We start from the raw sequence: 12500 nt of genomic DNA on the forward strand, positions 1-12500 counted from the left end.
GGTCTAAAACCAGGTCTAAACCAGGACCAGGTAAACCAGGACTAAACCAGGACTAAACCAGGTCTAAACCAGGTCTAAACCAGGTCTAAACCAGGTCTAAACCAGGACTAAACCAGGTCTAAACCAGGTCTAAACCAGGACTAAACCAGGTCTAAACCAGTCTCTAAACCAGGACTAAACCAGGTCTAAACCAGGTCCAGGACTAAACCAGGTCTAAACCAGGACTAAACCAGGTCTAAACCAGGTCTAACAGGACTAAACCAGTCTAAACCAGGTCTAAACCAGGTCTAAACCAGGTCTAAACCAGGACTAAACCAGGTCTTACCGTCCAGACTCTTTGTCTCTTCATCCTCTTCTTCCTCTTCCTCGATGCTCTGCACCTCCCTCCAGTACGTCTCCATGGCGACGTGCCTGGGGTCAGAGGTCAGAGGGGCGGAGTCTGCAGTGTGCCTGGGGTCAGAGGTCAGAGGGGCGGAGTCTGCGGGCAGCATCCTGTGGCAACAGCAGAGTCGTTAACCTCAACATGAACTAGACCAGGATCCTAACCAGATCTGGAGAAGGTCCAGCTGTAGGTCCAGACCAGGATCCTAACCAGATCTGGAGAAGGTCCAGCTGTAGGTCCAGACCAGGATCCTAACCAGATCTGGAGAAGGTCCAGCTGTAGGTCCAGACCAGACTCTCTTGTTTAAACATGTATCATCATCATTTAATCCAATGTTCCACTTCTCCATCAGCCTGCCCCAGGGCATCTGTGGCACACAAACTGGCCTAGTCCTGGTTGAGACTTGGTTTAGACCTGGTTTAGTCCTGGTTTAGTCCTGGTTTAGACCTGGTTTAGACCTGGTTTAGTCCTGGTGTCTTGTTGTAAACAGAAGTGCTGAGTTCTGATTGTGTGAAAGCTCCATTTCCTCTTAATGGACTCAAGTCCCCAGAGAGAACTAAACCAGGACTAAACCAGGTCTAAACCAGGACTAAACCAGGACTAAACCAGGTCTAAACCAGTCTAAAGACCAGACTAAACCAGGACTAAACTAAACCAGGACTAAACCAGGTCTAAACCAGGACTAAACCAGGTCTAAACCAGGACTAAACCAGGTCTAAACCTAAACTAAACCAGGACTAAACCAGGTCTAAACCAGGACTAAACCACTAAACCAGGTCTAAACCAGGACTAAACCAGGACTAAACCAGGTCTAAACCAGGACTAAACCAGGTCTAAACCAGGACTAAACCAGGACTAAACCAGGACTAAACCAGGTCTAAACCAGGACTAAACCAGGACTAAACCAGGTCTAAACCAGGACTAAACCAGGTCTAAACCAGGACTAAACCAGGTCTAAACCAGGACTAAACCAGGACTTAAACCAGGTCTAAACCAGGACTAAAACAGGACTAAACCAGCTAAACCAGGACTAAACCAGGTCTAAACCAGGACTAAACCAGGTCTAAACCAGGTCTAAACCAGGACTAAACCAGGTCTAAACCAGGACTAAACCAGGTCTAAACCAGGACTAAACCAGGACTAAACCAGGTCTAAACCAGGTCTAAACCAGGACTAAACCAGGTCTAAACCAGGACTAAACCAGGACTAAACCAGGTCTAAACCAGGTCTAAACCAGGACTAAACCAGGTCTAAACCAGGTCTAAACCAGGACTAAACCAGGTCTAAACCAGGACTAAACCAGGACCAGGTCCAACCTAAGCACCAAGATCTGGGTCAGACTCTGCCACTAATCCCACAGCTCAAGGTGCCTTGTTCAAGGGTCAGAGCTCAGGACCAGAGAGACTTACCCTGAACCAGGACCAAACCAGGACCGAACCAGGACCGAACCAGGACCCCGAACCAGGACCGAACCAGGACCGAACCAGGACCGAACCAGGACCGAACCAGGACCGAACCAGGACCCCGAACCAAGACCAAACCAGGACCGAACCAGGACCGAACCAGGACCGAACCAGGACCCCAAACCAGGACCAAACCAGGACCCCGAACCAGGACCGAACCAGGACCCCGAACCAAGACCAAACCAGGACTGAGCCTATAGTCCAGACTGAGGGGAGCTGTGGACCCGACGAGATCCGAGACAGAACTGAGAAGACAAGGAGACAAGGTGGTAGGAGCCGAGGAGGTAGGATGCACGGGGAGGAGACAGGAAGCTTTCAGAAGGATGCTCTAAAACAGCATCAGCATTTATCCTGACAGGACTGGGACTAAACCAGGACTAAACCAGGACTAAACCAGGTCTAAACCAGGTCTAAACCAGGACTAAACCAGGTCTAAACTGGGACTAAACCAGGTCTAAACCAGGTCTAAACCAGGACTAAACCAGGACTAAACCAGGACTAAACCAGGTCTAAACTGGGACTAAACCAGGTCTAAACCAGGTCTAAACCAGGACTAAACCAGGACTAAACCAGGTCTAAACCAGGACTAAACCAGGTCTAAACTGGGACTAAACCAGGTCTAAAGCAGGTCTAAACCAGGTCTAAACCAGGACTAAACCAGGACTAAACCAGGACTAAACCAGGACTAAACCAGGTCTAAACCAGGACTAAACCAGGACTAAACCAGGTCTAAACCAGGACTAAACCAGGACTAAACCAGGACTAAACCAGGTCTAAACCAGGACTAAACCAGGACTAAACCAGGACAAAACCAGGACTAAACCAGGACTAAACCAGGACTAAACCAGGACTAAACCAGGTCTAAACCAGGACTAAACCAGGTCTAAACTGGGACTAAACCAGGTCTAAAGCAGGTCTAAACCAGGTCTAAACCAGGACTAAACCAGGTCTAAACTGGGACTAAACCAGGTCTAAACTGGGACTAAACCAGGACTAAACCAGGTCTAAACCAGGTCTAAACTGGGACTAAACCAGGTCTAAACTGGGTCTAAACTTGGTCTAAACCAGGTCTAAACCAGGTCTAAACCAGGTCTAAACTGGGACTAAACCAGGTCTAAACTGGGTCTAAACTTGGTCTAAACCAGGACTAAACCAGGTCTAAACCAGGTCTAAACCAGGACTTTTGTGACAGATAATACTCCCTACAACTGTACAACTCACTCTTATGTGACAGATAATACTCCCTACAACTGTACAACTCACTCTTATGTGACAGATAATACTCCCTACAACTGTACAACTCACTCTTATGTGACAGATAATACTCCCTACAACTGTACAACTCACTCTTATGTGACAGATAATACTCCTACAACTGTACAACTCACTCTAATGTGACAGATAATACTCCCTAAACTGTACAACTCACTCTTATGTGACAGATAATACTCCCTACAACTGTACAAACTCACTCTAATGTGACAGATAATACTCCCTACAACTGTACAACTCACTCTTATGTGACAGATAATACTCCCTACAACTGTACAACTCACTCTTATGTGACAGATAATACTCCCTACAACTGTACAACTCACTCTTATGTGACAGATAATACTCCCTACAACTGTACAACTCACTCTTATGTGACAGATAATACTCCCTACAACTGTACAACTCACTCTTATGTGACAGTTAATACTCCCTACAACTGTACTACTCTTATGTGACAGATAATACTCCTACAACTGTACAACTCACTCTTATGTGACAGATAATACTCCCTACAACTGTACAACTCACTCTTATGTGACAGATAATACTCCCTACAACTGTACAACTCACTCTTATGTGACAGATAATACTCCCTACAACTGTACAACTCACTCTTATGTGACAGATAATACTCCCTACAACTGTACAACTCACTCTTATGTGACAGATAATACTCCCTACAACTGTACAACTCACTCTTATGTGACAGATAATACTCCCTACAACTGTACAACTCACTCTTATGTGACAGATAATACTCCCTACAACTGTACAACTCACTCTTATGTGACAGATAATACTCCCTACAACTGTACAACTCACTCTTATGTGACAGATAATACTCCCTACAACTGTACAACTCACTCTTATGTGACAGATAATACTCCCTACAACTGTACAACTCACTCTTATGTGACAGATAATACTCCCTACAACTGTACAACTCACTCTTATGTGACAGATAATACTCCCTACAACTGTACAACTCACTCTTATGTGACAGATAATACTCCCTACAACTGTACAACTCACTCTTATGTGACAGTTAATACTCCCTACAACTGTACAACTCACTCTTATGTGACAGATAATACTCCCTACAACTGTACAACTCACTCTTATGTGACAGATAATACTCCCTACAACTGTACAACTCACTCTTATGTGACAGATAATACTCCCAGCAGCAGGAGCTCAGCTGAGCGTGGGTCAGTGATCAGGAGGTTGGTGGTTTGAATCCCGCTCTCAACATAAACATCATTTGTAGAACAGTCAGATCACAGAGCCACAGGTTGTCGGTGTGATTCCAGCTCCCACAGACGAATGCTCCTGTTGTGTCCTCGGGCAAAACACTTAACCCTCCCCACCCCTAGTGTGTGTGTGTGTGTGCACTGGTGTGTGTGAAAAGTGTCTATGTGATCCGTGTTGACTTGTTGTTCTCGGATGATTGACAGCTGTAAATCCGCCCCGCCCCCTTCCGTGACAGGCGCATGCGCAGAGGGCCGGTGCACTTCCGTGGGTCTCGCGCATGATCGTCGCGCGCTGGAGGAGCTGTGGCGGGAGGATTTCGCGGGTGAGTGCGGGTGTGTGGAGTTCCGGGGGCGCAGCGGGGCGCGGGGCGGGCTGTGGCCGGCGGAGGCGCTCCTCGGGCCGGGCTCGGGGTCGCGGGGGCTCGGTGTGTGGCGCCGGAGCTCCGGAGCTTTATCCGACCTAAACCTTCCTCTTCCGCGACAGTTTCACAATAAAAGACCCAAATATGTTATATTAATTTTAAGGTTCTGACCCGGTCCACGTCCCAGAACCACACAGTCTATGTCCCGACCGGAACCGACTATAACTGACGTAGTTTTAAGTCCGACTTTGGACCTTTAGAAATGTTTAAAGTGTTCGGAACCCTCAACATGACGGACTCTCTCCTTCATCGGCCTCTTGTCCAGCTGGACTTTGCCGATTAGTCAAACAGAACCGGAACCGGAGCCGGAGCCGGAGCCGGTGTGTGCGGGCTGCGGGTCCGGGAGGTTCTGTCTCGGATCAGTTCAGGGGCAGATCCACATAAACTCTTTTTAAACTGTGTGGTCGTGTTGATGCTGTTTACACCACAGTGTTGATGAAGAACAGTTTAAAGATGGAAAAAGAATGAAAATAAATAAATGAGTAAAGTAAAGTAAAAGTAAAGTGAAGTAAAGTAACGTAAAGTAAATAAAGAGGGTTAGCTCCTCCGGCTCACTGAGCTCATGCTAATGCTAACGCTAATATTAGTAAAACTTCATCTCCTCAGATTCTCCTCAAATATTGGACCAGAAAACAGGAAGAAACTTTTCCCCCGCAAAAAATTGACCTCCGTGTTACATTAGAGGAGGATCTGTGTGGAACCCCGGGTCTTTGCCGGGTCTTTGCCGGGTCTTTGGGGTCTCTGCCGGGTCTTTGCCGGGTCTTTGCCGGGTCTTTGGGGTCTCTGCCGGGTCTTTGCCGGGTCTTTGGGGTCTCTGCCGGGTCTCTTGCCGGGTCTCTGCCGGGTCTCTGCCGGGTCTCTGCCGGGTCTTTGCCGGGTCTCTGCCGGGTCTCTGCCGGGTCTTTGCCGGGTCTTTGCCGGGTCTTTGCCGGGTCTTTGGGGTCTCTGCCGGGTCTCTGCCGGGTCTTGCCGGGTCTTTGCCGGGTCTCTGCCGGGTCTCTGCCGGGTCTCTGCCGGGTCTTTGCCGGGTCTTTGCCGGGTCTCTGCCGGGTCTCTGCCGGGTCTCTGCCGGGTCTTTGGGGTCTGCGGGTCTTTGCCGGGTCTTGCCGGGTCTTGCCGGGTCTTGCCGGGTCTTTGGGGTCTCTGCCGGGTCTCTGCCGGGTCTCTGCCGGGTCTTTGCCGGGTCTCTGCCGGGTCTCTGCCGGGTCTCTGCCGGGTCTTTGCGGGTCTGGGGGTCTCTGCGGGTCTCTGCCGGGTCTTTGCCGGGTCTCTGCCGGGTCTCTGCCGGGTCTCTGCCGGTCTTGCCGGGTCTTTGCCGGTCTCTGTCTCTGCCGGGTCTGGGTCTCTGCCGGGTCTCTGGGTCCGGGGTCTTTGCCGGGTCTCTGCCGGGTCTCTGCCGGGTCTTTGCCGGGTCTTTGCCGGGTCTCTGCCGGGTCTCTGCCGGGTCTCTCTGCCGGGTCTCTGCCGGGTCTCTGCCGGGTCTTCCGGGTGCCGGGTCTCTGCCGGGTCTCTGCCGGGTCTCTGCCGGGTCTGTGTGGAATCTGTGTCTGTCTTGTTTTGGCTCTAAAGTCGTGCTCTTATTGTGAAGTTTGTTTCTGAAACCAAAGCGCCTCAGACTTTTATTGTGAAGTTGTCAGAGTGTTTCCTGTTTACCTCAGCAAACAGGAAGTGCCTGTGTACACTGCTCCCTACAAGATTATTGTTACAGTACTATAGTACTATATATAAAATATAAAAGTATTTACACATATAATAATTTATATAAAAACAAGAGTTTGGGTTAAAACAGTTTTTAAATCAGATTTTTATCGACTAAAATAATTTGACATTTGTGTTTCTGTTTTTAGAAAAATTATTTATACCAAAGAAAATGAAGAACAAAGTGACCAGCAGTGCCCCAGGTACACAAATACTACTACTACAAATACTACTACAAATACTACTACTACAAATACTACTACTACAAATACTACTACTACACTACTACTACTACTACTACTACTAATACTACTACAAATACTACTACAAATACTACTACAAATACTACTACAAATACTACTACAAATACTACTACTACTACTACTACTACTACTACTACAATACTACTACTAAAATACTACTACTACTACTAAATACTACTACTACAAATACTACTACAAATACTACTACAAATACTACTACTACTACTACTACTAAATACTACTACTACTACTAATACTACTACTACAAATACTACTACTACTACTACATACTACTACTACTACTACTACTACTACAAATACTACTACTACTACTACTAAATACTACTACTACTACTACAAATACTACTACAAATACTACTACAAATACTACTACAAATACTACTACAATACTACTACAAATACTACTACTACTACTAATACTACTACTACAATACTACTACTACAAATACTACTACTACAAATACTACTACTACAAATACTACTACTACTACTACTACTACTACTACACAAATACTACTACTACTACTAACTACTACTACTACAAAATACTACTACTACTACAAATACTACTACTACTACTACTAAATACTACTACTACAAATACTACTACTACAAATACTACTACTACTACTACTACTACTACTACAAATACTACTACAAATACTACTACTACAAATACTACTACAAATACTACTACTACAAATACTACTACAAATACTACTAAATACTACTACTACTACTACTACAAATACTACTACTACTACTACTACAAATACTACTACTACAAATACTACTACAAATACTACTACAAATACTACTACTACAAACTACTACTACTACTACAAATACTACTACTACAAATACTACTACTAAATACTACTACAAATACTACTACTACTACTACTAATACTACTACTACTACTAAAACTACTACTACTACTAACACTACTACTACAAATACTACTACTACTACTACTACAAATACTACTACTACAAATACTACTACAAATACTACTACTACTACTACAATACTACTACTACTACTAATACTACTACTACTACTACTACAAATACTACTACTACTACAAATACTACTACTACAAATACTACTACTACTACTACTAAATACTACTACTACAAATACTACTACTACTAACTACTACTACTACAAATACTACTACTACTACTACTACAAATACTACTACTACAAATACTACTACAAAACTACTACTACTACTATACTACTACTACTACTACTACATACTACTACTACTACTACTATACTACTACTACAATACTACTACTACTACTACTACTACTACTACTACTACTACTACAAATACTACTACAAATACTAAATACTACTACTACAAATACTACTACTACAAATACTACTACTACTACTACTACAAATACTACTACTACAAATACTACTACAAATACTACTACTACTACTACTACAAATACTACTACTACAAATACTACTACTACAAATACTACTACTACTACTACTACAAATACTACTACTACAAATACTACTACTACAAATACTAACTATACTACTACTACTAACTATACTACTACTACTACTACTACTACTACTACTACAAATACTACTACTGCAAATACTACTGCTACAAATACTACTACAAATACTACTACTACAAATACTATTACAAATACTACTATTACTACTACTACTACTCTAATAATATTTACTTTTTTTTTTTTTTTCAGTGGGACTCAGAAACAAGTCCTGGTCCTGGCAGCAGTATCTGGACCAACAGAACGCACCTGCAGCTCCTCCAGAAGTCTTCAACCAGGTCTGAACCAGAACTGAACCAGGACTAAACCAGGACTGAACCAGGACTGAACGAGGACTAAACCAGGTCTAAACCAGGTCTAAACCAGGACTGAACCAGGACTGAACGAGGACTAAACCAGGACTGAACCAGGTCTAAACCAGGTCTAAACCAGGTCTAAACCAGGACTGAACCAGGACTGAACGAGGACTAAACCAGGACTAAACCAGGACTAAACCAGGCCTAAACCAGGTCTAAACCAGGACTGAACCAGGACTAAACCAGGACTAAACCAGGTCTGAACCAGGACTGAACCAGGTCTGAGCCCATCCGTTATCCGTGTGTGTTGCAGTACCAGGCGTGTCCCAGCAGGAGGAGCTGTGGGTTCAGAGTGGGGATGAAGTTGGAGGGAGTGGATCCTCTGCACACGTCACTCTTCTGCGTCCTGACTGTGGCTGAGGTCTGTCACCATGGCAACGCATCACACCTGTCGCCGCGGCAACAGCAGCTCCAGCTGATGTCGTATGTTTAAAGTGGAGGTGTCATTGTTCTTAAACATTAATACCTCCATTTTAAACACTTTAAACTACACACCAGTTATATAGAAAGTCTATAGTCTCTGCTCTGATTGGCCAGTTCAAACCTCTCTGGCAGGTGATTGGCTGTCGCCTGAGGCTCCACATCGATGGTTTCTCGGAGAGCTATGACTTCTGGGTAAATTCAGACTCGCCTGAAATCAAACCGGCCGGATTCTGCCGCGAGACTGGACGAAGACTGCACCCCCCCAGAGGTACAGACCGGGACTAGACCGTGAAATCTGTTGTCTTTGTTTGCTCCTCTATGATTGGCCGTTTCTTTCAGGTGTGCCAGAGGAGCAGTTTGATTGGTCGGAGTACCTGGAGAGGACCGGGTCAGAGGCGGCGCCAGCGTCTCTGTTCAGAACCAACACCGTGAGTACAGCGCCCCCTACAGTCCTACAGCGCCCCCTACAGTCCTACAGCGTCCCCTACAGTCCTACAGTCCTACAGCGTCCCCTACAGTCCTACAGTCCTACAGCGCCCCCTACAGTCCTACAACGCCCCCTACAGTCCTACAACGCCCCCTACAGTCCTACAGCGCCCCCTACAGTCTTACAACGCCCCTACAGTCCTACAGCGTCCCCTACAGTCCTACAGTCCTACAGCGTCCCCTACAGTCCTACAGTCCTACAGCGCCCCCCAGTCCTACAACGCCCCCTACAGTCCTACAACGCCCCCTACAGTCCTACAGCGCCCCCTACAGTCTTACAACGCCCCCTACAGTCCTACAGCGTCCCCTACAGTCCTACAGTCCTACAGCGCCCCCTACAGTCCTACAACGCCCCCTACAGTCCTACAACGCCCCCTACAGTCCCTACAACGCCCCCTACAGTCCTACAACGCCCCCTACAGTCCTACAGCACCCCCTACAGTCTTACAACGCCCCCTACAGTCCTACAACGCCCCCTACAGTCCTACAGTCCTACAGCGTCCCGTACAGTCCTACAGTCCTACAACGCCCCCTACAGTCCTACAACGCCCCCTACAGTCCTACAGCGCCCCCTACAGTCTTACAACGCCCCCTACAGTCCTACAACGCCCCCTACAGTCCTACAACGCCCCCTACAGTCTTACAACGCCCCCTACAGTCCTACAGTCCTACAACGCCCCTTCTGAAGTGAAAACCTTTTCAGGGACTTGATCCTGACTCAGTGAGGGTCGAGGGTTTGAGGGTCTGAAGGTCAAATATCAAACACATTTAGACTTTACTATTATTTTTATTCATTATTTATTATTTTATTATTTATTTATTTTTTCCGACTGACAGGGCGCTCCCTGCAGGCTGACAGTGTTCTGTGTGTTGACAGGGCGCCCCCTGTCGGCTGCGTCGGGGGATGAAGCTGGAGGCTGTCGACAGGAAAAACCCAGGACTCGTTTGTGTCGCGTCTGTGGCCGACGTCGTCCAACAACGAATCAGAGTTCACTTTGACCACTGGGACCACTCCTACGACTACTGGTACTGCAAGTACTACAAGTACTACAAGTACTACAAGCACTACAAGCACTACTACAACTGGGACCACTCCTACGACTACTGGTACTGCAAGTACTACAAGTACTACAAGTACTACAAGCACTACAAGCACTACTACAACTGGGACCACTCCTACGACTACTGGTACTGCAAGTACTACAAGTACTACAAGTACTACAAGTACTACTACAACTGGGACCACTCCTATGACTACTGGTACTACAAGTACTACAAGTACTACAAGCACTACAAGCACTACTACAACTGGGACCACTCCTACGACTACTGGTACTGCAAGTACTACAAGTACTACAAGTACTACTACAACTGGGACCACTCCTACGACTACTGGTACTGCAAGTACTACAAGTACTACAAGCACTACTACAACTGGGACCACTCCTACGACTACTGGTACTGCAAGTACTACAAGTACTACAAGCACTACAAGCACTACTACAGCTGGGACCACTCCTACGACTACTGGTACTGCAAGTACTACAAGTACTACAAGTACTACAAGTACTACTACAACTGGGACCACTCCTACGACTACTGGTACTGCAAGTACTACAAGTACTATAAGTACTATAAATACTACTACAACTGGGACCACTCCTACGACTACTGGTACTGCAAGTACTATAAGAACTACAAGTACTAGAAGTATCAGCGTTACCGTGGTGACTAGCAACGGACAATCGTTAAAATTTTCTTAATCGATCGTCGGGAGAATTAACGATTGATTTTCGATTTATCATTAACGTTTTTATATTAAAATGATTGTCATTATTACGACTTTCTGCACTAATCTGTGTAAATAAACTCGACTTTACGACACATAAACCGTCGCCGCGATAGAGCCGCGTCATGTGTTTAATGAAGATTTAATGCAGCAAGTCTCACAGAAACTGAACTTAAAACCACATGACTCATTTGCATAAACTAAGGCTGCGTTCAGTCTGCACCTGAAGTTCCCAAATCCGATTTTTTGTCTCTATGTTCCTGTATCTGATCTTTTAATATCAGTCTGAACCACACAGATCTGATTTTTTCAAACATGACCCAGGACACTTGGATCTGTGCTCCTGAAACTGATCCATATCTGATCTTTAACATGTGACTTGAGTGTGAACGGTCAGGTCACATTCATCCACCTACACGTCATCAACAAGACACAAACGTCACTATTCTGCACTGAAGTAGAGAAAACTGTTCATGATCCATGTGACTGAAGTGAAGCACATCTCCACTCACCACAAAACACCACCACCAAAAACCTGCTCCTTCTCCTTCTCAATCTCCTCCTTAAAACAAGTCAGTTGTTCATGTTGTGGCTCCGGTACGAGAGGAACTTTAAAATCTCCAGGTGTAAACACAGAGACGCTCACTGCGGTTGACGTCGTCGTGTCTCCAGTGTCACATGTGGGACACTTTTGGACCGTTTAATGTTCACACTGGAGACACATACAAGACACATTTAATTGGAAATGTGAACGACCTCGAAAAAACATCGGATTTCACAAAAAAATTGGAATTGAGCGTTAAACCTGCAGTCTGAATGTAGAATAAGAGAAGAAAAAAACAGCTCAGCTCTTGTGTCGCTAATGATGAGGATGGTGATGATGATGATGTGTTTGCGTTTCGCTCCTTCTGAGTCACAGACGAGAGACGCTCAGTTTAATGTCCCAATGAAACAGACATGTCCGAGGAAAAACAGACGTTTGGTCGTTTGATCAAACTACATTAGGTTTGTCGATTCAAAATAATGTAATCCACGAAATTCTTAATGATCAATTATCGATTAATCGACTAATCCTGCCCATCCCGAGTGGTGACAGTATCAGCGTTACCGTGGTGAACTCGCGGCGT

General features: G+C 45.5%; 2 protein-coding genes across 8 annotated transcripts in view; one reads left to right on the forward strand and one right to left on the reverse strand.

Moving 5' to 3' along the window:
• The window catches only part of LOC110175764 (rho GTPase-activating protein 18-like), a 10086-nt gene extending 8140 nt beyond the window's left edge, over window positions 1–1946 (reverse strand). Inside the window, exons 1-2 of the mRNA XM_055159874.1 lie at window positions 1792–1946; window positions 326–492 (exon numbers count right to left, since the gene is read on the reverse strand). Coding sequence (XP_055015849.1) covers window positions 326–491 — 166 coding nt within the window. The 5' untranslated portion in view covers window position 492; window positions 1792–1946. The remainder of the gene's footprint in view (window positions 1–325; window positions 493–1791) is intronic.
• Window positions 1947–4548: 2602 nt separating this feature from the next.
• Window positions 4549–12500, forward strand: part of LOC110175763 (lethal(3)malignant brain tumor-like protein 4) — a 19765-nt gene continuing 11813 nt past the window's right edge. For 5 of the 7 annotated variants that reach the window (XM_055159960.1, XM_055159961.1, XM_055159962.1 and 2 more), the window contains exons 1-7: window positions 4549–4693; window positions 6640–6693; window positions 8512–8597; window positions 8929–9036; window positions 9231–9366; window positions 9438–9526; window positions 10462–11258. In XM_055159960.1, the coding sequence (XP_055015935.1) occupies window positions 4564–4693; window positions 6640–6693; window positions 8512–8597; window positions 8929–9036; window positions 9231–9366; window positions 9438–9526; window positions 10462–11258 (1400 nt within the window). In that variant the 5' untranslated portion in view covers window positions 4549–4563. The remainder of the gene's footprint in view (window positions 4694–6639; window positions 6694–8511; window positions 8598–8928; window positions 9037–9230; window positions 9367–9437; window positions 9527–10461; window positions 11259–12500) is intronic. The other 2 variants (XM_055159965.1, XM_055159966.1) reach the window with 1 other exon arrangement.

Source organism: Boleophthalmus pectinirostris, unplaced genomic scaffold (assembly GCF_026225935.1).
Source record: "Boleophthalmus pectinirostris isolate CB_2022bp ecotype Guang Dong unplaced genomic scaffold, ASM2622593v1 HiC_scaffold_2825, whole genome shotgun sequence".
Lineage (NCBI taxonomy): Eukaryota > Metazoa > Chordata > Actinopteri > Gobiiformes > Gobiidae > Boleophthalmus > Boleophthalmus pectinirostris.